The following is a 25,195-nucleotide window of genomic DNA, read 5'->3' on the forward strand; positions in this document are numbered from 1 at the left end:
CACGGGGAGGGAGCAAGGCAGGCTGGAAGGGGCAGAAACATGTGAGTGGCCTCAAGACTGGATCAGCCCTTGGGTGTCAACAGAGGCATGGAAAGTGTTTATTGTGGGAGATAAGGAAAGCCAGCAATGTGACCCTCTGGTAGCCATCGGTTCTCTCAGCTAGCCCCATGACAGATATCTCTCATCTCCTGTGAAGCAAAGCAGACTCTGCAGAGATCTCCACTGGTTGACTTCTCCTGTAAGACACCAGCTCAGGCCCTGGCCCATTCCTATTGTCCTGTGGCCCATGGCACAGCAGGCTCCCAGGTCATAGCTGTCCAGCTCTGCTCCTCTCACTGACCTCAGGAGCAGATACCAGTGCAGGTCCAGGCTGACACAGGGGTAGAAGCTGGGATTTCTCTGATCCAGTGAGTGCAGAGCCTGCCCTATCTCCTCTGCAGAGCCAAACCCTGTGGAGGATGTGCAATGCCTACCACAGTCAAGGAGCCTTTACTTGAACTGGACAAGCTCTCCTGGAGATGTGGAGGCTTATGAGGTGGTGACAGAGAGACTCTCTGATGGACCTCCCACCTCCAAGTACATCATGAGCATCCCTGTGAACGAGGCCAGTTTGGAGGGGCTGGAGCCAAACTCCTCCTACCAAATCATTTTGAGTGCTGTGGGCATGAACACACTGAGGAGCCAGGCTGTGACTCTGCTATGCAGCACAGCAGTGGAGGGTGAGTCTCCTTCTTTCCCACAACCTTGCCACAGACCCCAGGAGAAGACACCCAGTGTTGCTGCTGGGGACTCTTTCAGGTGCCTGTGAGCCCCACATGGTCCTGCACTGACCTGCAGTGGGCCGGGGCTCTGGCAGTGCTGCTGGGACCAGTCACAGGCTGAGCAATGTGTGGTGGGACTGTGGGAGCAGGGACAGGCTAACAGGCAGTGCTTGCTGGTTCCTCTTCCAGCCTTGCCTCCACCCCTGCGTGCAGATGTCTTCCAGGTGGAGTCCAGCTCCACAGTTATCATTTCATCCGACCTGTTCAGTGAGGAGAATGGCCAGATCGAGTATTACGGTGTCATTGCTACCACTAATGACTCATGTAAGTGTCCCTGCACGTCCCAGTCTGCTCCCAGTGTCTCCCTGGAGGGTAGCTGGTTCCCCAGATGTCACTTTGGGACTGCCACTGTCGCCTTGTACATTCTCCCCCAGTGCTGAGGCCCACCCAGGAGATCATGTCCAGCACGTGGTATGACCACTATTATGGGACAGAGGACTCCTACCTGGCAGTGCTCATACCCAATCCCTTCCACCAGAGGAGCTCCCTTGAGACCTGGCGAGTGCCAGTGGGAACAGAGGAGTGTGGCCAGTCCAGGGCAACGTGCAATGGGAAGCTGAAAGCCGACAAACAGTACAGGTGAGAGATGTCAGCATCCCTCCTGAGGGGAAGGGGCGGGAGGAGAAAAGGGACTGCACGTGTCCCTGCAAGGTGCCACCAGCAACCTGCACGTCACCTCACCCTTGTACCCCTCAGATCTCCAGGGGCTGTTCCACCAAGCAGCATTTGAGGGAGGCAGGGGCTGGCATGCAGGGAATATCAGACAGTGTAGTGGGCAGGGAGAGGGAGAGCTGAGGCTGCCAAGGGCTGTGTGTGTTACCTCGGGAGCTGGGAGGATGTCCACCCTCAGGGTAGGAACTAAAACCAGATGTTGTGCTTTGTAGGATTTTTGTCTGTGACTCAGAGCCAGGTGCAGGTGGCACAAAAATAAAACCAATTCAGAAACAGTAGTTTGAGTGGTGCCTACTCAGTAGGAGGCTCAGGGGTTAGGGGTAGAAAACACTCAGGCTAAGGTCCAAGTTCCCTGTGAGACACACACATGGATCCCAATAGTCATAAATTCAGAGTCTTATTTGACATTAAATAGAATCCAGGAACATGAAGGTACATATTTTGTTATAGGGTACCTTTAAACATTTGATTTTAAATCAGGTTTTCCACTACTAACAAAGAATGATATCTTTAGCCAGTCCCATTAATTTAGCAGCTCGCAGTTTCATCAAGTGGTAGGCATTTCTCTGATCCTCCAGAATCTGGAAGGTTGTCCCATTTCAGTTTAAAGAAACTTGCTGCAAGGGTGGCTGACAGGTCACTGAGAGGATTGGGAAAAGAAAATGAAAGTCTGTGAGACAGCGTGTGCATGGGAGAAGAGCTTCCCTTTCCCCCGGGAGTACAGGCAGAATTAAATCTAACCATAAGTTTTGTGGTGAGCGGGCAGAACTTACTGCTTCACCCCTCAGCCTCAGGTCTGGGGGGATAGAGAGGGGACAGCTGGGGTTGGAGAGGGGACAGCAGGGCACAAGTCTCGGACTGAGGTCTGTAAACAGCCTCGAGGGGACTTTAACAACAGCACCACCACACCAGCACACCCCTCCACACCCGGGCACTGCCGAGCCAGGCTCAGGCTCTGTACCTGCCCTCCCGCTGCCCAGTTTTCACTCCAACACGGACCTCCCGGGGAGCAGCTCATTCACGGCCATCAGGCTGTCATTAGTCCACCTACTGTGATTCAATAACATGTACTTAACTGTCCTGTTACTCAGGACTACCAGATCCTTTTGCACCTCTTCACAGCTTGCTTTCAGTTTGGCTGCCCCAAACAATCTAAATGTCCTCAGTACAAACAGCACTCAAATATCCTAAATAGCCAACCTGAATATCTTCAGTACGTGCAACGCTCAATCTAAGGACCTAAAGATCCTCAGTAGACTGTGCTGCTCTCCTAATGATTCTGAGGGCGGTGGAAAGCTGGCAGCCCATCCCCACCCAGAAATTTCACCCTTGTTTCCTGTGTTTCACTGAGTTCTTTAACCACAAGCCCTCGTCTTTCACGCCCTGGCATCTGCAGGCTCACTTTCCAAGGAGGTCAGTGAGTGCCCTGGCAGCTGGGTACGGGGGGCTGCCAGAGGGGACCCACACGCAGCTCTACAAACTCCTGGCTGCTAAAATCCAAAGCTACCTTTGAAAGCCTTGGCTTGCATTTAGGGCACAAGAAAACCTGTCCTTCCGAGTCACCTGCTCAGGTCTACAGAGCTGTGGGGACTGGTGTGCCCGCTGCCAGGAGAGGGGTGAGGGGCAAATCTCCACAGGGAAGAGGACACACCAGCCACTTCTGCGTGTGTAAGGAAGGATCTGGGCCAGTCCTCCCAGGTGGGGTGCCCCTGTTTCAAACAGAGCTCAGCTCTTTCCAGTCAATCCAGTTAATCAGTCAACATGAATTGAAGTGTTTTTCTTTATTTGTGTCCTAGAAGAGACCAGACACTTGTCTCTGCAGATAACCCTTTGGAGGAGAGCTGCTTTCCATTTGTGCTTACTGGACATTTTGTCATGTTCTCCCAAGTGGAACAAACCTGTACAAGAGGCGGAAAAGGGAGGAAAGACCATTTCCACACATCCCCTAAATTTCTAACAGAAAAGCATCTTCTTCCAATTCAGCATTTCAGGACAGAGGCAGTGGTCCCGTTCCCCAAAGTCCTCCCTGCTGTGTGCTGGGTGCTGTGCTCAGCTCAGGCTGCCCCTGACACAGGACTCTGCTTTGCCCTAGGTTCAGCATTGCTGCCTTCACCAAATATGACCCAGTAGCCCCTGCAGTGGCATTCACCATGTTCTCAGGTAAGACAGAGAATGGCATCTTCCCTCCCTGGCTGTGTAGGTTAGAGGTAATGAACACCCCGACAGTGGCCAGACAGAGGGAGCTCATAGGCTGTAGCAAATATAATAAATAGAATAAATGCAGCCATATATCATAGAATCACAGAATGGTTTGGGTTGAAAGGGGCCTTAAAGCTCATCTTGTTCCACCCCCTGCCATGAGCAGGGACACTCCAAGCCCTGTCCAACCTGGCCTGCAACACTTCCAGGGATGGGGCAACCACAGCTTCTCTGGGCAACTTGTGCCAGGGCCTCACCATATGCATTGTAAAAAACTTCTTTGCTGACTCTTCCTTCTCTCTTTTTAATTCCAGCTGCTGGATCTGGTGCAGATACAACTCCACTCTCAATGCCAATAATCACTGGAATCATTGTGGGATTTCTCCTAACACTTGCAGCTATTTTTGCTTTGGTTTACTGGAAACAGCTCAGAGCAAAGAGGTGAGCATGAGCCATATCTTACCTGCTGAGTGCAGGCTGAGATACCCAACCTTCACTGTCGAGCCAGGAGGAGAGTGGGGACAGGGTTTAAAAAACATTTAAGGTGTGGGCTGGTGGACTTTTGCCTGGCAAGCTCAGAAGCCAAAGGCAGAGGGGAGATGGGAGCCATGCCTGCCATGAGCTCCATGAGCCAGTAGCACAAAACACCTCAGGGCATCGATCCCTGCACTGCAGGGAAAAATAACAGCACCTGTGCTCTGGTTCTAGAACCAAGAAGAGCAGCCTGCCCCAGGAAATGGTGACCTACAGCTTGAGGTGAGTGCTGGAGTCTGCCGTCTGTGTGTCCCCACTGCAGCTCCCACAGTTCTTCACCTACTTCCTTTTTAATGCCTTCACTCAGGAAAAATCCATCTGCCTCCTCTCCTTCAGTTATTTTATAAATCAGTCTTTCCCAAATGCAGTATTTATTTTGCCTAGCTCCATTCCAAAGTCAGTGCATTGTCCAAACCTCCTCCCAGAGTCTTCTGCAGCAGAAGAATATCCTCATCACCCTGAAACCCTTCCCACTGTTTAAACTGTTGGACCCACTCCCCTAGGCAGTGATGTGGGCTATAAACCACCCCTGTGTGTGTGCATCCAGGTACCACAGGTCTCAAGGCTGGGTTGTCTCAGTGGCATCTGACTGGCCAGCCAGACTTCCCAGTAGCTAAGGCAACTTTTCCTCTGGACTTAATTTCCTGCAGAAATGTCCACCGGCCAGTTCCTCTACAGAACTTCAAGCAGTACTATGAGATGAAGACAGCAAGTGCTAACCATGCCTTTTTCCAGGAATTTGAGGTGAGATGAGACTCCTCGCAGAGATGACACTGGATTTCCCCACTCATGCCATTGGGTGCCCTGCATGGAGTGCTCCTCTCCAAGGACAGGCACCCGTCTCTAGCAATCCAGCCACCCTTCGAGGCAGCCTTGGAGGCCAAAGATTGGCCAAGTGATCAGGCAGTTCCTTTGCTGAAAACCTGTTTTGTTTGAGTTCTGGTCTAAACACATGTTGCCTCCTGTGGTGTGAGGTGAACTAGGACAGGGCAAAGGGCCCCAGCCCTGACTGGAGGTGAGGATGAGCGGGGTGGCAATGAGATCCACCCTGACAGTGTTAGAAGAGAGCCTGCAGCCAAAGGGAAGGTTGAGTAGCACTCAGACCTCCAGGGCCAGGCTGTGAGCTTCACCTCGGGCTGCCTTCCCTGGCTCACACTATCAGCATCTGCAGGCTCTGGGCTGTAATGCTGCAGCACCTTTCAAATTATCATCAGTGGTTTCAAACCTTCCTCATATCACCCTTCTCTGGCCCTCCTGAGTGAGGACAGAGGCAGAAGTAGATACAGCACAAGATATTTCTGTTTGCTCAGCAGAAAATCCTTTGAGCTTCTCGGTAGATTTCTGAAGTTTTTTTCCCCCAGTACTTGTTCTTGGGCTTTTCTTTTAAATACAAATAGTGCTGTTGGAAAAGGCCGTGGGAAAATCCACCATGGCTCAGAGTGCACAGGCCATATGGAGGGAAGAGTGGAGCATTTTCCTGTGTGGGGGTAATCCTCTTTACCCTCCAGGCAGAGCCTCTGGCCATGAGCAGGGAGCTGAGCTGACCAGGAGCTCTCCATGGGAACATTTGTGCTTGTCCTTTCCCCTGTCCTATAGGAGCTGAAGGAAGTTGGGAAAGAGCAATCAAAGGTGGAGGCTGAGCTACCAGCAAACATCTCCAAGAACAGATATGCCCATGTGCTGCCCTGTAAGTGCTGTCTCCTCCCTCCTCCCCCAGCATCCAGGGTGGGAGCTCACAGGGTAGTGCACAAGGGCAGGCTCACCTTGAATCACTGCAGGGTTCAATGCTTGGAAGCAGAAGGACTCTTGAAATGGGCCTTGGTTTCTTTTTTCCTGCTGGAGATTCAAGGCTTGATGGTTGGGCCAGGGCTGAGCCACCATCCTGCCTAGCTCCTCCAGCGGGCTGCTGGATGAGCCCTGCTCAGGATGGGTCCCAGCTGGAGACCAAAGGGAGTCCATGAGTGTCCCGTGGCTCCTCTGATGAGCCTCATGACACCAGCTCTGCTTTCTGATCCCCTGGCAGCCCAGCTGGCAGGCAGTGCTCACCTTCTTAGGGAGAAGGTGCCTGGCTGAGCACGAAGCCTCTCTGATGGAGCTGCTGGGGCTTCTCCCACCATGTTACATCCTGGTGAAGGGCTGCCATGGGGGTTCACCTGTGTGTGGTCTCTTTCAGATGATCACTCACGGGTCAAGCTGAGCCAGCTGGGGGAGGATCCACACTCAGACTACATCAATGCCAACTTCATGCCTGTGAGTGCCCACTCACCTTCCCCACAGAGACATGGCCATGGGGCACTGTCACAGAAACTCTACCTGGGTTGAGGCAGAGTGCCCTCCTCTGTGAGGGTTGGTGGGCACAAGCTGCTGGTGAAGGCTCAGCTGGCACAGGCCATCGAGAAGCTGGGGGTCAGGCAGAGATGTGTAGTTGCCTTCAGCAGGAGTTGATGGAGCCTGTCAGAGGACAAACGCTGTGACGCAGAGGTGTGAGTGTGGGGAGACTGGCAAGGCTCTCTGCTTCTTCTCGTGGACTATCTATCCTCTTCCCTCATCTCCCAGCTTACTGCCCTGTGTCTGCCTGCTCTTTCTCCTTCTGGTCTGTGCAGAACATTTGAACAACCCTGGAGCTGTGCCCTCACCTCCCATCCGGGAGTTGTTCCCAGGTAACAGGCAGGGCACTTAGCATGCATGTGCCAGTGTGTGAATCCTCAGAGCATGTGTGTGTCCAAGGGCAGAGAAACACCCTGAGACCTTGCATGCTCACCCTACCCTCAGCTGTGAGTGGGAAGCACAGGGAAGACCCAGATCTGTCTTTCTCTGGTTAGGCCAAAATGAGGAACTGCTTGGAGGGAAGCAGTGTGGGTCACTTCTTTATCCCAAATGTATAGAGAGCACGTGCTGGGCAGCACATGCTTTCTGTGAAATCAGCTGCTTCTGAGATCAGCTGCCTGGGAACTGTGTCCATGTGGACTAAGGGCAACCACAAAAGCAGACCAGGCAGGCACTGACTGTCCACCTGCCTCAGTGACCTGCCAACTCCTCTTACTCTTATCTGCCTCTCACCCAGGGCTACACATCCCAGCAGGAGTTCATTGCCACCCAGGGGCCCCTCAAGAAAACCATAGAGGACTTCTGGAGGCTGGTGTGGGAGCAAAATGTCTGCAACATCATCATGCTGACAGTGTGCATGGAGAACGGGCGGGTAGGTCGGTGCCAGCCTCAGCCCAGCCCAGCCCCAGGGGTGTGAGCTGAGCCCAGAGCTGGGTTCATTCCCTTCACAAAATCCCTGCTCCAGTGTGCCTCCAGGGTGAGCATGGACCACACAGCTTCCCTGACAGGCAGTCTGGGGGAATATCTGTGCAGCTGAGCCTTAGTTTGGGGCAAGTGGGGCCAGAAGTGGAGCTTAGCTAGGGCCATGCCCATTGCCCTCAGATATTTCTGCAGAATCTGAAATTGCCACATCCCCTGGATGAGCCATCTCACATGGACCATTCCTTCAGTCTCAAGGGATGATGAGACCTGCACAGGTCCTTTTCTGTGGAGGAGGCTGAAATCCAAACAGAGGGGCGGTGGGGGAGAGCCATGCAAAACTCCCGGTGGGGAGGGGAAGTAGCCCTGTCTGCTCCCCAAGACCTGTCCTGGCTCCCTGCACAGCTGCTGCTCTCCAGATACTCCCAGGGAACCAGAAGATCATCTGGGCCTTCACTGGCCTCACTGGGCCCCTGTTCTGCCTGTGCTCTAGGTCCTCTGTGATCATTACTGGCCGTCGGAATCCACCCCAGTCTCCTACGGGCAGGTGCAGGTCCACCTGCTGACACAGAGCAGCTCTGAGGAGTGGACCATGCGTGAGTTCAAGCTGTGGCACGTGAGTACAGGCTCAAGGGGACACGGGGACCTGTTGAGGGCTGGGGGGTTGCGTGGGAGGCGCTGGCATTTCTCCCCGGTGGCGGTGGCATAGCTTCCTTTCCCTGCCATGTTTGGGGCTCGGAGAAGGCCCAGGCCCTGGGGAGCAGGCTGCTGCTTCAGATGGGTGACACAGAGGTGTCCAGCATGTGTCACCCTGCTCTCCACATGCTTCCAGGGCGTGTTCCCTGGCAGTCAAAGGCAGGCCTCCTCCCTCCCACCTCCACGTGTCCCAGCGTGGCAGGGGGCTGTGGGGGAGCAGGAGGAGCAGGAACCACCAGGCAGTGCAGCAGACCTGGTGTTGGCTGTTCCCTGCAGCTGAGCCAGGTGTCCTCAAGCACCAAGGTGCTCCCAGGGCTGCAGGATGCGAGTCTGCCCCTGTCCCAGGGGGCTGCACACCCACCACCAACCCCCCCCTGCAGGAGGGTCTCCGGGCAGAGCGATGCGTGTCCCACCTGCACTACACAGCCTGGCCCGACCACGGCATCCCGGAGTCCACGACGTCCATCATGACCTTCCGAGAGCTGGTCCGGGAGCACATCCAGAGCACTAGGGATGCAGGGCCAACCCTCGTGCACTGCAGGTGAGGTTCAGTCCCAGGGGGTGGTGGGAGGGGACAGTGGGGGAGAGCAGGGGCGGATGAGGGTCCATCTCATGCACAAACTGTGAGGGAAAGCAGTGCCTGGGAGACATAGCTGATCTGTGGAGTCTCTTGCTCAGGGCATTGGGGAATATAGGTCTGCTGGCTGCCTGCCCACAGCCCCAGGGCATGGGGCAGGTGGAGATTGTGAGCACCAACCCAGGGCAGCCTGAATGGCTCCTCAGCCCCATGCCGTGCTGGGACCAGTGCCCGGGGGTGCTCGGACAGTGCCCAGGGAGCAGCCTGTGGGAGCGTGTCTAGCTGCCAGAAGGGTGGTGTCAGGCCATGTTTAAGCTTTGCTGTGTTTCTTTCAGTGCTGGCGTGGGCCGCACTGGCACCTTCATTGCCCTGGACCGGCTGCTGCAGCAGATGAAGCAGGAGAAGATGGTGGACATTTTTGGTGTTGTTTACACCTTGCGGATGAACCGGTACCAGATGATTCAGACACTGGTGAGACCTCTGTTCCCTCTGCTCCCTCTTCCCCCTGGCCCCTCGCTCCATGGCATTGAAGCTCACCAGGCTGGCAGCTGGATGGGCTGGCTGGCCAGCCACAGCTGGTCCCCAACCTGTCCCTGTGTCATGGTGACTCTCTAAGCAGCAACTCAGCTGGAGTGGAAATTGCTGAGTGGGGGTCTTCAGTGGCTTCATGCCCTGCTAGACCCACAGAGTCTCAGAGACCTCCCAGGAGGCTCAGAAACACCCCAGAGCACTGAGGAACAGGATCAGGCCCTTTGCAGGCAATTTTTAACCCACACCATGTTGTTGGCCTGTGATGCTCCCCAGTCTGTCTCATATCTCCAGTCCTTGAGGCTGGGACAAGGTGTCAGAATGGACAGAGAGACCTGACGGGATCATGGGATTCTCAGACTGCCTTCTGGGCACAAATCCTGGGCTTTTAGGGCATGAATGTAGGAGCCCTCTGCCCACCAGGCAGTGCCATACACACCCTCTCATGCTGTCTGTGTAGTGTGATGGTCTGTGTTGCTGTCTGCCTTTGCCTTCCAGTCCCAGTACATTTTCCTGCACAGCTGTATCCTGGACAAGATCTTGGAGGAACCTCTCCTGGGTTTATCAGGGACAGAGAGGTAAGGGCTTGCTGTTCTTTGCCACTCTATCCACCCCGATCCATAACCCCTCCAGACAGCAAGCTGGGATCCAGCCCCCAGCTTGAACCTTGGCTACAGAAGGGAAGGACAGGGAAGCCCAACCATCCATCCCACCTGGTGTTTTGAGTGGAGTCAGCACGGGGCTGGTTGTTCCCTGCAGCACGGGGAGCCCAGCACAGAACAAAGGGCCAGATCTTTGCCAGTGCCAAAGATCTGCAGAGCTGCCCTGGAGAAGGCATTTCTCTCAGTCCCTGCCTTCCCAGCCCACAGGGTTGCCCTAGAGATAGGTTCAAACTGGAGAGGCTCATGGCAGCTGGTGGCCTTGGGATGTCCCTCCTAATGGAGGCCAAGAGGACAGAGCAATGTCCATCTGGGCATGGCTTTGGCCACCTACCTCATTGTCTCGGGGGCTACCTCTGAAGGTCATGTACCTATCTTTGTGGTCAGATTGTCTCCTCTCTCATGCAGAACAGGACGTCTTTGTCCTTACTGCCTCTTGGGAATGAGCCCTGGGCTGTGCCACACCTGAGACCTACCTTTGTCTGGGGGAGAGCACGTTGTCACGGGCCACAGCTGGGCTGGGGATCTGGGAGACCCCTGGCATTTGAGGGGTGCAGGTCTGCTCACAGCCCTGTCCAGCTGCTGCAGACACAGCTTGGGTGCTGCTGAGTGAGCTCAGCCTCACTGTTATGCCCTGGTTCTCTTCCCAGGTCCTGCCCCATCCCACTGAAGAGCTTTGCCCAGCACTATGCCCAGAAGGCAGCCAAGTCCCACCTGGGCTTCCTGAGGGAGTATGAGGTGAGAGCTGTCCTGGGCAGGTACAGGGAGTGCTGCCATGGCTATATGTGCTGGGGGAACCTGGGGAGTGATTGCACCTGCTCAGGGTGGGGGACACCCCATAAGTGCCTCCTGAGTGGGTCCCATGCCCCGGTTTCCAAGTTTCCTGGGTGTCCTGGCAGTGTCCTCTCTCCATGGCATTGCACCCCCAGGCAATTTGTCCCTCACACATCCTGCACTGATCACTGTCAGTCCATGACCCACTCCTTCCCAGGTCCAATGCTGAGTAGGGACCTACCTGGACACCAGCAGCCCTCTCCTGGCAGCATGGCACAGACCTGGCAGCCCACCCCAGAGGTGGTCTCATGGCACCCCTGCTCAGGCTTCTTCACGTGCAGCCATGACCTCCCCAGTGAAAAGTCTAAGTGTCCTCAGGAGTCCCCAGTTCCTTCTCCTCCTGACCCTTCCCACTCACTGCTCCCTCCACCTTCTCTCACTGTGGCAGACCCTCCTGGAAGTTGTCAAAGAAGAAGCCAGCTCTGCATCACCACCTTCAGGCAGCCAGCAGACACAGCCCCCTTCCAGCATCCTCCCATGTAAGTGACACTTTGCATCCTCTTCCTTCTTGTTGCTCTTCCTCCTGTGTGGAGCCAGGCTGGAGCAGGGCCGGTGGTCCACAACAGAAGAAAGTACTTTGAGACTGTGGTGACTCCACCAGAAGAATACTGAGGTGCTTGGGATGGAACACGTGGTTTGGGATGGGGATAGGTAGGTTTGCTCAGCCTGGAGGAGTAAAGGCAAAGGGGAGATGTTATTGCTGATTTCAGCTCCCTGTGGGAAGGCATGGGGAAAACAGAGAGTCTTCTCAGAGGTGTGTCATGGAGGGACAAGAGGCAAGGGGGATGATTTGGAAGGGTAATCCAACTCAGCAGGAGAAATGGTGAATTCCCATGCAGGTGGTCAAACACTGGAACAGAGGCCCAGAGCAGGGTCTCCATCCTTGGAGACAGGCAGGTTTCCATTGGCTCAGACACTGCACTACAGGTGTTGGCTTTGAGTAGGAGGTTGGGATAGAGACCTGTCTTTTGAGAGCCAAGGCTGGAGACAAGCACTGCAGAAGGGAGTGCCTTTGCCAAGAAATGGTGAAGGGGGCACTGGATTTCTGCAGTCAATCTGCAGAAGCTGTCTGAGCTAAAGAGTGCCCTGGATCCCTCCAGCTCCCACATTATTTTGCAGATGATCGCTCCAGAGTGAAGTTTTCCCTGCTGGAACAGAGTCCTTCCTCAGGACTCCTGCAGGTGTGGCGTGTCCCGGTGAGTCACACTCCCAGCAGCAGTGCCCACCCTGGTGCCTTGGTCCCCCATCCTCGCCATGTCTCTGCTCCCTGCTGGGTCCTGCACTGCTCCACTGGTCACTGTGCTCCTCTGTGGACAAGAGAGGACTGCAAGCACTGAGAATGTGTCTTCCCTCACCTGCCCAGTTTGGGCTGTCCTGACTTCCCTCCCTCAGTGCTTTCTTCTCTCTTCTTGCCTCCTGACCTGCTGAGCTTCCCTTCTCTTCCTGGCCTCTCCTGCAGCCACCTGGGCTGACAAGGCACCTGTGCCATGCTCTCCAGCAGGAGAGTGACATTCCCATTTCCCACCCAGGGCTGTAACTCCAGCAGGGATTATCTGGCTGTCCAGGGCCCTGACAAGCTGACCATGGAGGATTTCTGGACCCTGGTGTGGGAACAGGATGTTCACACCATCCTAACACTTCTCCTATGGCAGGACAAGGGGGAGGTAAGGCACTGTGCCCACTTATGCCATGGCCCAGCAGGGATCTGTTCAATGGAGTTGGAATTAGCATAGCTCCTGGAACTCTTCAGTGCCTCCTGAGGCCTGGGTGCAAATCCAGCTTAGCTAAAGCTGGACCTTTCCTGTGTCCAGGTGCTCCCACAGCTTGTCACAGGAGACGGGTTCTGCCTGTCCCCCATGCCTGGACTCGGCTGGTGCCCTTCAAGCTGCATCTGCATGGCACCAAGGGCAGCAGCTCCTGCTCTGCCCAGCCAAGGTGTAGACATTGTCTGAGCAGGTTCCCACTGCCAGGCAGCTCTGGGTTCTCAGAGGAGCTGGCTGAACCTGCTGGTGTTCCCAAAACTCCTTGGTCTCAGAACGAACTGAGATGGAGAGATGCTGGGGGTGCTCTTGGTCCAGCCCCACCACAGACCCCTAAGACAGTGACTGGTATGACAGACAGTGGCCATCCACTGGAAGCCAAACTCACTGTTGCACACAGGTCCAAGGTGAGGCATGCTGGCCCCTGGAAGGAGACTCACTCTGCACAAAGACACTGACCATCCAGAGTGGCACAGAGAAGCTTGTCTCGGGATGGAGATGCACCCAGCTCAAACTGAAGCACGTATGTGTCCATGGGGCTATCCTGGCTCCCACCTCCTGGGATGGAGTGTGCCTGTAGGGCCCTGTAGGGGCTGAAAGGTTTGTGGGGACTTCTCCGGGTTGCAAGAGCAGAGTGCCAGCAGTCCAGAAATGCAGGAGTGAGTCTGGATTGCAACATCCAGAACTGAGTGGACACAGGAAATGCACCAGAGAGGCCTTGGGGGCTTTCCCCACCCCTTGCTGATAGGTCTTTCTGACCTTCTTTGAAAAGGCCCACACAGTTCTCAGTCCCCTCATCACGGGCAGGTTGGGGTGCTGTGGGGAAGGAGAACAGGTTGCCAGAGTCACTGTACCCACTGTGTGGGTGGTGGGCAGTGCCCCAGCAGAGATGCCTGGACAGCTTTACAGAAGCTGGCAGTAAGTTCAGGAAAGCATCAGAGAGCCTAAGGATGGGAGAACTGGGACCCCTCAGCATCCAAAGTCGCCCATCCCTCCCCAACAGACATGTCAGCCCTTTGTGTCTCACCAGGAGAAGAAAGCAAAGGAGAGGCAGGTACAGATGTTCCTGTACACGCTCTGGAGCAGCAAGAAGCAGCCTGATGTCCAGAGCCTGGTGGAGCTGCTCACGGCTGTCAGACGGTGCCTGCCCCACCGCAGGAGAACCAGTCCTCTCCTGCTGCACTGCAGGTACCCCTGCTTACCCTCCACCATGGGCAGCCTCCCTGAACTGGGAGCTACCAGGCTTTGTAGCTCCTTGGTGTGGTGTCAGCAAGCCTTCCCCTCCACCCCAGACCCTGAGGCTTTGGGGCATGTTGAGAATAGGTCCATGGGAGCCTGGGGAAGTTCTGAGCCTGGGAGGTCACAGGGACTCTGTTCTTGCCAAGGACTGGGACAAGGGAGGGCAAACAGAGCTGGGCCAGGGGTGAGTGTGGGTGGAGCAGGCATTCCCAGGCTGAGGTGCCCAGGCTATTCCTGGACTGACTGCTGGGATCCTGCAAGCAGCAGCACTGACGTCCTCACCTGCTTGCACACAGAGAGAGCTCACAGTCCTACAGTGCCAACACTGTCTCCTTGGACTGGTGCCCTCTTTCAAAGAGGTTCAGCTCAGCCTGGCCTGGCATCAGTGACCCTCCCTTGTCCCCTGCAGTGGTGACATGAGCCAGATAGGGACACTGATCTCCCTGGATTGCCTGTTGCACCAGATGAAAGCTGAGAGAATTGTGGACATCTATGGCGTGACCCTCCAGCTGGCCCGAAGCTGCTGCCTCATGACCCCAACTCTGGTAGGTGGTAAGGAGAAGGGGTGGGCAGAACAGAGCCTTTGTGCTGACCTGCCTGGAGCTGGGGGCATCCTACCCACTCCCAGGTGCTCCCTGTCCAGCCTAGGCAGGGATTTACTTCATGCTTCCTCCCCACCATGTGGCTCTGCTGGCTGCTGAGGGCACTGTCTTCTCCCAGGGCAGAATTTTCCATCTTCTCAGTTCTGGAGTTAAGATCAGTTAAATTGTATGTGAGCTCACAGTAAATGCAAGGCACTCTTCCCATTGTATCCTGGGGAGTGTGGAGCACTGGTGTCATCCCACATGACAAACCTGCCTGCTCACCCTTGGTGCCTGGACGTGGCTGTCAGCCTGGGTACCCGGGACCTGCTGGCTCTGCCCTGGTCCAGTGGCTTTCCTGCCACATCCCCCAGACCCAGAGCCTGCAGTCACAGCCAGGGCTGCCTGCCAGGGGGACATGCTGCCACAAAAGCAGGTGCCCTGTGGGCCATGGCACTGTGATGGTGCCACAGCTGTGCCGTGGCAGCCCAGCCTCGCAGGCCTCAGTGTGCAGCTCCCGATGGGTGCCCGTGGCACCGACGCCTCTGGACAGCGCTTCAGTTGCTGCAGCTGCTGAATGAGCTCATGCACATCCCTAGAAACACTCCCCACAGAGCACAGCAGAACTAGGCCAGATCTCCCTTCGGCTTCCGAGCTGCAGAGCCTCCTTCAAGAAGCTAATTGCATTCTTAATTAATGTGAACCATGTGCATGGCGGGAGCCTGAGGAGGGCGAGGCATCCGCTGCCCCCGCCTCAGAGCTGCTTTATGTTCCCACAGCGTCTGGCCGCGCAGGGACACAATGTGCCCATAAAGGCACAGCAAATGCCCATCAAACTCCGCTGTCCCGCTGAAGGGGGGCAGCAGAGGAGCTGCCTTCCCACCTCCTCAAGCAGAGGTGACTCGGATCACAGCACGGCCAGCGGGGGGAGCGGCGGGGCTGCCCTCCAGCCTCCTCCATCCCTGCAGGGGCTCGCCAGCACCCCTTTATCTCTGGTGGAGGCATGCTGCTCTTGTGCCGGGGGCATCGGTTGATTTTTTCTGGGGGGAAACAAGGAGGAAGATGAACCTTTGATGGATAATCTATGTATACTAAGCACCAGCAGCTCCAGCACGGTGCGTGTCCCGGGGGATGTGCTCTTGCATGTGGCCAGGCACTGAGTGTGCCTGGGCTGAAGTCAACCCTGGGCTGTCACTGCAGATTTCACAATCAGACCCAGCACATTGAAAACATGCTCTGGTGACCTGGAGCCTCAGCCATTGTGTGATCTGTGGAGTTCCCAGCCCTTCGTGGGGCTAAACCCGCCGCTGCAGGGAGGAGGCTCCTCGTGACTTGTGGCTCAGCCAGCGCATTAGCAGCTGTTCAGACGCCCCTCCATGAGTCCCTAATCCCCCCTGCCCACTGCCATGTGATTCCAACCCACACCATTTGCTGGCTGGCCCTGCCCTCCAGCTCTGTCCCCTGAATACAGCTTCATTCACCTTCCCCACATCTCGCCTTCCTCAGAGCCTGCCTGGTCAGTCCTGGCTGTTTGTAGCCTGGTGTCATTTTGGAGCAGCCTGGCATTTGGGCAGAACTTTGTATCAAACCCACAGGGGATTTGAGACCTCTGAAACCACATTTGGAATGGACAGATCATTTTGGTGATCTTAAAAAGAGACAAACAATGCAACTGGGCTAAAACCACACAGATCTTTTTGTGTACCTCTGAGAGCCTGCGAGCATCTGCCCTCATCCACTGTCAGCACCTGACTCAGGTGTGCTGGGACTACACCAAGGGAAACTCCTGCTCCAGGGCTGCTTCCCTTGCAGCCTTGGGAGCGAACCCCATGCACTCCATCCAGCTCCATGTTCGGCAACATCACTGGAGTTGCTCTTTGCTCTTGTTTTGGATGCAACCACAGCACATCCAAAAGCCACTGGGGCACTTGGATTGTTCCTCCCCGTCTCAGATGGGGTGTTCCTCTCAGCCCCATCATGGGGGGATGAAGCAGGGGGAAACCAACATGGTGCAACAGGCTTGATTCTTCCTTTCTGGGCAACAGCAGTGACACAGGACCATCATGGACCACTTGGGAGAGCAAATCCTGCTCTGCTATCAAACACTGCTCCTTAATTAGGATTTTTTAAGGCAAACTGCAGAGTTAGTCTGTGAGCAGGAGGTCTCTGTCAGAAAGCTGACTCTGACTCCCCTTTCTCTCTTGCAGGACCAGTACATGTTCCTGTACTCCTGCATCCAGGACATCATCACCCAGAACCAGCCCTAGCACTGCTCGGCCCTTCCTGGCCCTGGAGGGAGCTGGGGTGAGAGCCCTGTGAGACTCCTGGCACAGAGCAAGCCCTGCCGCGAGCAGTGACCTACCCTGGCACTGTCACCATCTCACCCCACGTGATGTGAGCAGCGACACGGGGCCTTCTGGACAGACGGACATTGTCCTGCCACGCACTGCCACGGCCCCTCGGTGCAGACACAGCAAGGGGCTGCGCAGGGTGCTCTCCTGCTTTGGACATCTCCAGGATTCCTGGTGCCTGGAAGGTTTGCTAACCCCCCCTGCAGTTCACACGGCAGCTGTGGGGCTCTGTGGTGCCCCTGAGGTCCAACAGGAGCACGGAGCACTGTGGTCTCCATGTGCCCACGGGCACCGGCGTGTCGAGGTCTCAGATGTGCTGTGGACAGAGCACTGTGGGACCTGGCTTGTCTTGGCTGATGGAACAGTCTTAGGTACAAACAATAAACAGCCCTAGGAAAGCGTGTGCTCCTAAGGGTGGGTTGGCTTTTGTGGGCTCTCAGTGGTGTGAAGGCTGCAGGGCAGCAGCTGTTCCCAAAAGGGCAGCTGTGTCCCCAGCCATGGGAATCAGCAGTGTCCCTTGGGCACTCCAGATGCTGAAGTCCATTGCACACAGCAGCTTCTGCTCACTTTCATCTGCTCCTGCCCCTGAGGCAGTGAGTCTCCAGCCCACCCACAGCTTTGTGAGGAAGGGACGCATTTTCAGATGAAGCCTGGGCTCGAAGTTGTGAACCTGCTGGCTGCTCAGCACCAGGGACCAGGGCAAGGCCACATGCTCCAGCTGACATACTGGCAAGCAGCTGGCAGCCCCAGCAGTCCTGCTGCTCTGGGAACTGGGTCACCAATGCAGGGACATGGCTGCTCTGCAAGCAGGGGTGGCCATGTACAAGCTGAAATCATAAGCAGCAACTGTTGAGCTGCAAGTGCAGGACAGAAGAAAGAGTAAAAAAAAAAAAAGCAGATGGTTTCACAAGCATATTCCTGGGGTAGAAAAAACTGTAACTGGGACCCTGTTTATCTTCCTTCACCCCTTCAAGCAGCGTGGGGCTATAGTGCAGTCTCAGAGGAGCACTCCTGTCCCAGTGTGGCCCCCACTCCTGCCTATAATACTGTGCCCAATGGGAGCCCAATGGAACAGGCTGAGGAGACACAAAAGGTATGATGAGGGGGTCCCAAGACCTGTTATAAGGAGCAGAGAGCCCCAGATGGGTGACTGAAGTTGGCCAGTCATCCTACCATCCCTATGTTTCCACAAGCAGCTTCTCCCTCTTCCAAAGCAAGGATCCTGCTGTCTGCACCCCAGAATGGGACACCCAGGGCACATCAGCATTCCCAGCACTGGGATGATGCCTCTTTTGCAATGGGGTATCCCTTTTCCCCCTCTCCTAAATTATGTTTTCAGCACTTGCTGTCCCCACCCACCTCCTGTTCCCACCACCCAACGTCCGTCCCCACCACCCACCAGTGCTGTGCAGCCCCCAGTCATGTGTCCTGCCCGTTGTCCTTTGCACCCACTTTCCAGGTGTGGCCACAGGCAGGGTGGGAGCAGTCTCTCCCTTCACTCAGCATACCTTCCCTACTGCAGGCACAGCTGCTCAGTTCCCTGTGCCACCCACTCTTTCCCTGCATTCCCTGCTCTACTCCCAGCTCCAAGCTTCAGCACTCATGGGCTGGAGGAAACCCAGACAGTGCAGAGCCTTAGCCCTCTACAGGGCTGGTTTTCCTCCCACCCTGGACATGCTGTGTGCACTGTGCTGGCTTCACCACAGCCCAGAGCATCCTGAGTCACCCATGACCACCCTCACTCACCCTGACCTGCATTGTCCTGGATCCAGTTGCTGTTTGAAAATGTTTCCATGTCACTACATCTTTGTCCCAGGGTCACCAACCAGAGGGATGTGACCCATCACTCACTGCTCAGCCTGCACAAGTGACCATCCAGTGACTCGTTACATTCCTGCTTCTGGTGGAATGCCAACATGCCAGGGGCTCTTCAGGAGGATGAGTGAATACTTTCAACATGAAAAAGGGCCTGTGAAGCTCAGTGGATATTCTCATGTGCACAAAAGGATTTATGATGTTGCCTTGGGAGGAGCCTGGCACTTCCCATTGCTCACATAAAGCCTGATGGCTTTATGACTTTTGTATAACCAGTAATTCCTGGACCACACTGGTGCTGTAGGATAAGGGTCACAGCAGGGAAATGTTTGCTTCCAGTGATCCCCAGTCCCATAGCCAGGTTCAGTGGGGTTGGGCTGTTGGCTGCACATGAGGTTTGCAGCAGCAGCCACCTGTGTGCCTCTGGGCCACCACGGGAGGACATGGTGGTCAACATCAAGCAAGCAAGCTGCAGAATCAAACCTGGTCCAAAGAATGGCATGCCCCTTGTCTGTCCAGAGTTTGGAGCTGACAGGTTGGGGATTTTGCCCCAAGAGCCTCCAAGAAGGAGCTGTCCTGCTGACACATGCACATAGTCCCATCCTCAGACCTCCACTGGAAACAACCCTGATGTCCAGCTTTCAACCTCCAGCTGCATCCAGCCTTGAAAATAGTTCCTAGGCTACAGGACAGCAGTCTTGCTGCCAGGACCTGCAGGTCCACCCTAACAAATCCCTAGGACAGTGAGAGTGCTGGTACTTTCACTCCAGAGGCTCAATCCCATCCACTTGGAGCCCTCTCCTCACTGCCTCACCCTCAGCACAACCGACCTGCAAAGCACATGAAGGCAGAAGTCCCTGTGTGGGAACGAGAGAGCTGCTGGTGTGGGAAAGGGCTGGTGCTCATCCCCTCAAACAGGGGAGAGGTGAACCAGACCTGGATCTAACCCCAGAATCACCCTGCTGGTGCTGTTGGACACAGCCTGTGGCTCTCCTGGCTATGTATGGCCCAGGAATCCCAGGTGCTGACCGTGGTTACGTCTCCAAGGTGTCTGTAGACACAAGGTTTAGCCTGGTGCCCATCAGGCTCTTATTCAAGGTGTGCAATCTGCACTGAACACCCACAAGCCTTTGTACCTGTCTGTCCCCGCACGGTTTATGACATTAGAACACCTGACCCTCATCTCAGGGCATTTCAAGAACATCTGTGGAGTGCCCTGACCTGCAAAGCAGGGCCAGGCACAGTGACAGTGAGGATGCTACGTGATAGCCTTGTGAGTGGCTGACCAGGAGTTTTGCTCTCTAGGGCCTGACAGACAGTGTGTGGGACTTGTTCTGCTGGCTGCCTCTCCTGGATGGGTGGGCATTGCCCCTCTGGCTGTGCATCACCTCTCAGTAGCCCAGGGGTCTGCAGGGGCAAGTCTCTCTCTTGCTCTGCCAAATGCAGCTCCCAGGTCTCCCCACAGCCTAGCCAGGTCTGCTCCTCCAAAAGGGGCAGCTGCCAGGGATAAGGAGGGGCAGGAAGTACCCAGTCTCTCTTTGCTGTTTCTCTGCAATCAGAGCTACCCTATGGGTTTCAGACTCATTATGCCTGAGGACTTGCTAAAAGCCCTATTCCCTCTGGAGAGGGTCTGCGTCTTGCTCTACAGCTGATGGCACAGGAGAGAGGCCTCAGGATGGGACAGCATTCCCAGGGACAGCTTGTGGGCTCTTGCCTTCCGTGGAGAAGAGCAGAACATCATCCCCACGAGACAACCTGGCCACTCCCCAGTTCACCCTCAGCTGGTGGGGTGAGTTCTGCTGCCACCTGCCCCACTGGAGCTCAGTCCAGCACATCACTGTCCCTCTGCCTCAGCAGATGGGCTGTGCACCAGGATCGTTCTACAGTCCCTTGGGAAAGTGCTCCTGGGTCTGCTGTGCGTCTGTGCCCAGAGATAGCAGTCCCTGTCACTTAGGGCTGGTGGCAGAAAGCTACAAGGGGCACCAGCTCTGAGTCACAAGGAAGGAAGTGGAAGCCATGGTGGGAGAGGCATGTTGCTGTCTGCAAAGCTTCCATAAGTCCAGGAGCAAGCGATCCCTCAGCCCTCACATCTGGCTAACACACCACCACGGTGTTTCCAGCAGAGCCAGCAGCCAAGGTGAACCTGCAGACAACTGCAGCTAAAGCACAGTTGTTCTGGCAGCTATGGGACCTTCTCATCACCAGGACAGGCACAGGACAGGGATTTGTCACACAGACTGGCCGACAGGTTCTGCCCACTGAGTTCAGTGTGGCTGTGACAGTCCCACAGTGTGTGACCGTGGCACAGCCCACTGCTCTGTGCTCCACGTCCTGCCTGACAGGAGGCCAAGCCGGTGACGATGATGAATTTACGACCTCCCACCCACTGCTGCAGTGGAGTCTGGAGCCACAGATGCTTCCAGAGGGTGTCAAGGGAGCTGTGGTTTGGATGAATAATTTTCCAGCCCTGCAGCTCAAGCGCCACGAAACCCAGAGGGGGAGAGAGAGACAACAAAACACTAAAACAAAACAAGCCTCCGGCTTGGGCCGCCCAGTGAGTTCTGGACCGTGTCGTGTTGTTCTTCATATTTATACTGCTCCAGTCAAGCAGCATCCAGCCACTGCCTTCCTCTATCAGCTCCTGTGCAGAGGTCAAAACACTGGAGATAAGCAAGATCATGACTGTTTAGACCCCCCTTCCCACCCCCAACAGTAGGGGCAGACTGGGTTAGGATTGCCAAGTGAGAGGAGAGCAGGGATGCCCACCCCTCGGATTTCCTTGGGATCCACAGCTGTGGGAGCTTGATGGTGGCTGCTGGAGCACCACATCTTCTCAATCCCACCTCGAGAGGTGCTGAACCTCTACTCCAGGGTCTCCTCTGTCCCCTGCTCTCCCCAGGGCACAGAGTCCAGCAGCTCCACATCTTCGCACAACACGGTGATGGGGCATTGCTCCCACCACAGGGAGCCCAGGGCACCCTGCCACACCTCCAGATGGACACCTCCATGATATCAGCCCCTGGCACCAGGCATGGTGTGGGATGCCCACTGCCCACCATCTCTTGCCTCTGAGCTGTACCAGCACCAGGAGCACCGGGATTGCAGCCGGATCCCCGCAGGATCTCCAACATCCTCTGTCATCAGCTGCCACTGTCAGCCACCTCCTGGGGAGCAGAAGTGCTGAGCCAGACAGATTGAAGGTAGGTGTGAACTAGAAGGGGAATTCACAGAATCACAGGGTTGGAAGAGACCTCTGGAGATCATCTAGTCCAACTCCCCTGCCAAAGCAGGGTCACCTAGAGCAGGTGTATAGCCCTGCCCCAGCTACACCTCCACAGCAACTCTGTTGGCCTTTGAACACTAGCAGCTCCAGAAAGCCTTGCCAGGCACAGTCTTCAGCCCAAAGCCTGCCTGGAATCTCATTTCTGGCCCACAGAGAGGATCTGGCCAGAGCTGGTACATGGAGTCCCAGCTCTCCTCAGGTCCAAGGCTGGCATCCAGAGTAAGACCCCTCTGAGCATGTGTTGGTGTGAAAAATGCAACCCACTCCCACCACCCTTGCCCCCTCTGTGCCCCTGAGCAGCTGAGGCCATAGCTGTTCTTGCAGCTCACACGAGCTGCACCTTATACCCCACTTAGGCTGTATTCCAAATTTTCCCCAAGAGGTTTTGGTTTCCTCTGCTTATAAGAAAGCTGTAGGAAGACTTCTTGGTGTGGGGCAGCAGGAGAAATATCGCCTGGGATGTCACCTGCCACTCAGGGGTACACACAGCCACAACCCTCCGGTGTTTGGTCCCAGAGTCTCCGCCCCATCCTTTAAAAGCAGCCGGAGCGGGGTGGATGTGGAGCAGCGTTCTCCTCCTCTCCCCAGACCGCAGGCTGCCGCTAGAGGACAACACACAAACACGGCTGAGCCTGGAGGAAAACATCCACTCCCCTTAATAGGAATGCGCTGGATCGGGAGCTCCCGGTGCCTTTAGTAATGGAATGACACAGCCCACACTGCTCCCAGCGAGCTGGCTGAAAAGTGACACTTCCACCCCAGAGGGACTTACTCAGAAATTCCGGGTTTACCACGGAAACATCAGAGCTCTCTGGTCCAAGCAACTTGCTGTCCAATCTCTTGGTTTTGCCAGGAGCCAGGTGACACGTGGAATAAGGGACAGCTTTGAATGTTGGCAGCTGTTATGAGGTCTCAAAGAAACGATACGTGGATATGAACCACCCCAGCCGAGCTGAAATAAAAAGCAAACAGAAAAGTCAAAGCAAAGTGAGGCACACAGAGAAAAGCTCTCCAACGTCAGGCCATGCTGCTCCAAAAACAATGTGAAAAATGTCATTGCAGTCAATGCCTTCCTGAGGAAATGTCTCTGTTTCAGCTGAATGGCAGTTTTCAATAAGAAACTGTTCAGTGTGATCTATTTTTTTGAAGAACTCTACTAATAGTGTGCTCGCCCAGAGCCCTGGATCCCTGAGAAGAATTCACTGAGCGAGAATTTGCCAGGAGCTGGCGATGTGGTTGGTGTTGGCTGCTGAGGTTTGAGGGAGAGGGACAGGAATCACAGATAAGAGCTGCTGCTGCAGCCAGGAGCCGAGGCCTGACACTTTCTCCAGACTGATTCCAAATTCCCAGCTGCTGTAAGAGCAAATCCAACCATTTCAGGCCATGCTAAAGCCCCATGTCAGAGCTGGAGGGGAATTGTGCTGAGGAACCCCAGGAGGACCTGTGTCTCCAAAGAGGGCTGCCCATCTCCCCACTAAGCAGTGTTTTACTTTTGGAGATGTCAAAACACATTGCAAATGTTTAATTAATGACATCTCCAGCACTGTTCATGATGGAAGCGGCTTAATTTCAACTAAATCAGTTCTTGTTCCAAAACCAAAATCCTCTGCACTCAGTGACAGTTTCCACTGACTGCAGCAGTCACAGGGAGTCCTGAAACTGCAGGATCTGAACGTGTTTGCAAGTGAAATAGTTTCAGACCCAGCATCACCCCACCCAGGAGCCCTCAGCCAGAGTCTGTGCATCAGCCCTGAACCCTGAACTCTGTCTTGAGCAGTTTTTTGGGGAGCAGATGCCTGGTCTGACTCAAAGGCCTCAAGGCACCCCAGCCCCTGGGTGAGCTGGAGCTATTCAAGTCTCCCACAGAGTAGGTCCACCTTCCTGAGCCCAGATAACTCTTCTACCTCTTTTATCCCGAGATAATTGGGGATATCAACCAGGAAACTCTTTTGCCAGAAGGAAAAACCCGCTCAGAGGAAGCAGGGCTGCGAAAGCACCTCCCAGTCTGTGCTCTGGCCATGCAGCACTTTACCAAAGCGTGGTCACAGTCAGAGGGGTGACTTTGTGGGGGCACTTTGCAGCCACCCAAACCTGGGCCCTTCTTTCACTGCACCATCCACCTCCTCCATTCACAGCTGTGGGAGAGGCAGAGGGAGGAACACACCAGGAGTCCAGATCCACCTAAAGCCCCATGGGCAGCTCTCTGTTTTCGTGTTCAGCTGTCCCTGTCACAGATGAGACCCTTGGCCCTGTAGAGAGAGAGACACAGTGTGGTTTAAGGTGTAGGAGCAGGCTCACCCATATCCCTCACTCCACTGCAGTCCCACTGTTTGGGGGCATCACGGCGACACTGAGCACCAGTGGTGCCATCAGAGAGGACACGCAGGGCTGTACTTTCACAGCCTTCTCCCACTGCAGATCCAGCTCCCTTTGCTAAGCAGGTGTTTCTGCTGCCCTAGAACTCCTTGACACACAAGCAGCAAGAAATCCTGTTCTGATGCACACCCCACGTGTTCCAGGACACCGCCAGGGCCTGGGCTGGGCGGGCATAAGTACTAAGCCAGGTAAGCCAGACCATGACACAGCTCCAGATGATGTGGCTTCAAGTTCCCAGGCAATGGGCTATTCCTCTGCTTTGGCCTCTGGCCACTTTACCCAGGGTTAGAAAGAGCTCTTGGAGCAACCCACGCCCCTGCTCCTGGCATCGGCTGGGCAGCTCCTGCAAACACAGCTCACATGTGTCCTTGATCTGGGCAAAACTGTATCAAGAGCACGGCTTTCCACCACGGAGCTCTGCACCACCGCACTGCTGCTCCATCCCCCTGCCTGCTGCAAGGGGACAGCAACAGGGCTGCTGGAGAGTGAGGATCAGAGCTCAGGACAGACAGACGGACAGCCCTGGGCACCGTCGCTCCCAGCAAACAGCTCATCCTGAGCTCCTTGCTCCCTTCTCCCCAGCTGCACCCTGACTTTCCAGTCGCAGCTGGGCTTAACAGCCAGCACAGATACACAGGCCTTTATCTGGGGTTATATTTCAGCGTCCCAAAGTCTGGAGCCCTTGAAGTGCTGGTTGGGTACTTCTACCTCCCTAGTTATACTCCTCTGCCCTGCCGGAGCCAGCTCTGCCTTCCCCTGCCCTGCTATCTCACAAAAACATGGTTACAAAACAAGCCTGGGTCCCGGAGCTATGAACAGGTCTTTATTTGTTGAGGTTTCTTTTTTTTTTTCTTCCCCCCCCCCCCCCCCCTTTCTTCCCTTTGAATGAAATTCCTGCCAGCTCTAAGGCAGAGAGAGAGAGAGAGAGAGAGAGAGAGAGAGAGAGAGAGTGGGAAAGAGTAGAAAGTTTTAACTCCTCCCATTGAAGTGTCTCACGCCCCTGCCCAGCCCTTGAAACCCAATA

General features: G+C 55.3%; 1 protein-coding gene across 4 annotated transcripts in view; it reads left to right on the forward strand.

Annotated features, from left to right (window-relative positions):
• The window catches only part of LOC127462756 (receptor-type tyrosine-protein phosphatase V-like), a 40,099-nt gene extending 22,991 nt beyond the window's left edge, over window positions 1-17,108 (forward strand). For 3 of the 4 annotated variants that reach the window (XM_051771636.1, XM_051771638.1, XM_051771637.1), the window contains 22 exons: window positions 441-719; window positions 951-1,085; window positions 1,196-1,400; window positions 3,586-3,653; window positions 4,007-4,133; window positions 4,401-4,448; window positions 4,877-4,970; window positions 5,823-5,913; window positions 6,400-6,476; window positions 7,291-7,425; window positions 7,966-8,088; window positions 8,549-8,709; window positions 9,081-9,216; window positions 9,772-9,851; window positions 10,583-10,670; window positions 11,155-11,245; window positions 11,886-11,962; window positions 12,296-12,430; window positions 12,927-13,049; window positions 13,557-13,714; window positions 14,175-14,310; window positions 16,554-17,108. In XM_051771636.1, the coding sequence (XP_051627596.1) occupies window positions 441-719; window positions 951-1,085; window positions 1,196-1,400; window positions 3,586-3,653; window positions 4,007-4,133; window positions 4,401-4,448; window positions 4,877-4,970; window positions 5,823-5,913; window positions 6,400-6,476; window positions 7,291-7,425; window positions 7,966-8,088; window positions 8,549-8,709; window positions 9,081-9,216; window positions 9,772-9,851; window positions 10,583-10,670; window positions 11,155-11,245; window positions 11,886-11,962; window positions 12,296-12,430; window positions 12,927-13,049; window positions 13,557-13,714; window positions 14,175-14,310; window positions 16,554-16,613 (2,627 nt within the window). In that variant the 3' untranslated portion in view covers window positions 16,614-17,108. Of the gene's footprint in view, window positions 1-440; window positions 720-950; window positions 1,086-1,195; window positions 1,401-3,585; window positions 3,654-4,006; window positions 4,134-4,400; window positions 4,449-4,876; window positions 4,971-5,822; window positions 5,914-6,399; window positions 6,477-6,782; window positions 6,887-7,290; window positions 7,426-7,965; window positions 8,089-8,548; window positions 8,710-9,080; window positions 9,217-9,771; window positions 9,852-10,582; window positions 10,671-11,154; window positions 11,246-11,885; window positions 11,963-12,295; window positions 12,431-12,926; window positions 13,050-13,556; window positions 13,715-14,174; window positions 14,311-16,553 lie in introns of those variants that run through there. The other variant, XR_007900552.1, reaches the window with a different exon arrangement.
• Window positions 17,109-25,195: the final 8,087 nt, after the last annotated feature.

This window comes from Manacus candei, unplaced genomic scaffold (assembly GCF_025592945.1).
Source record: "Manacus candei isolate 608988 ecotype Guabito, Panama unplaced genomic scaffold, ASM2559294v1 h1tg000139l, whole genome shotgun sequence".
NCBI lineage: Eukaryota > Metazoa > Chordata > Aves > Passeriformes > Pipridae > Manacus > Manacus candei.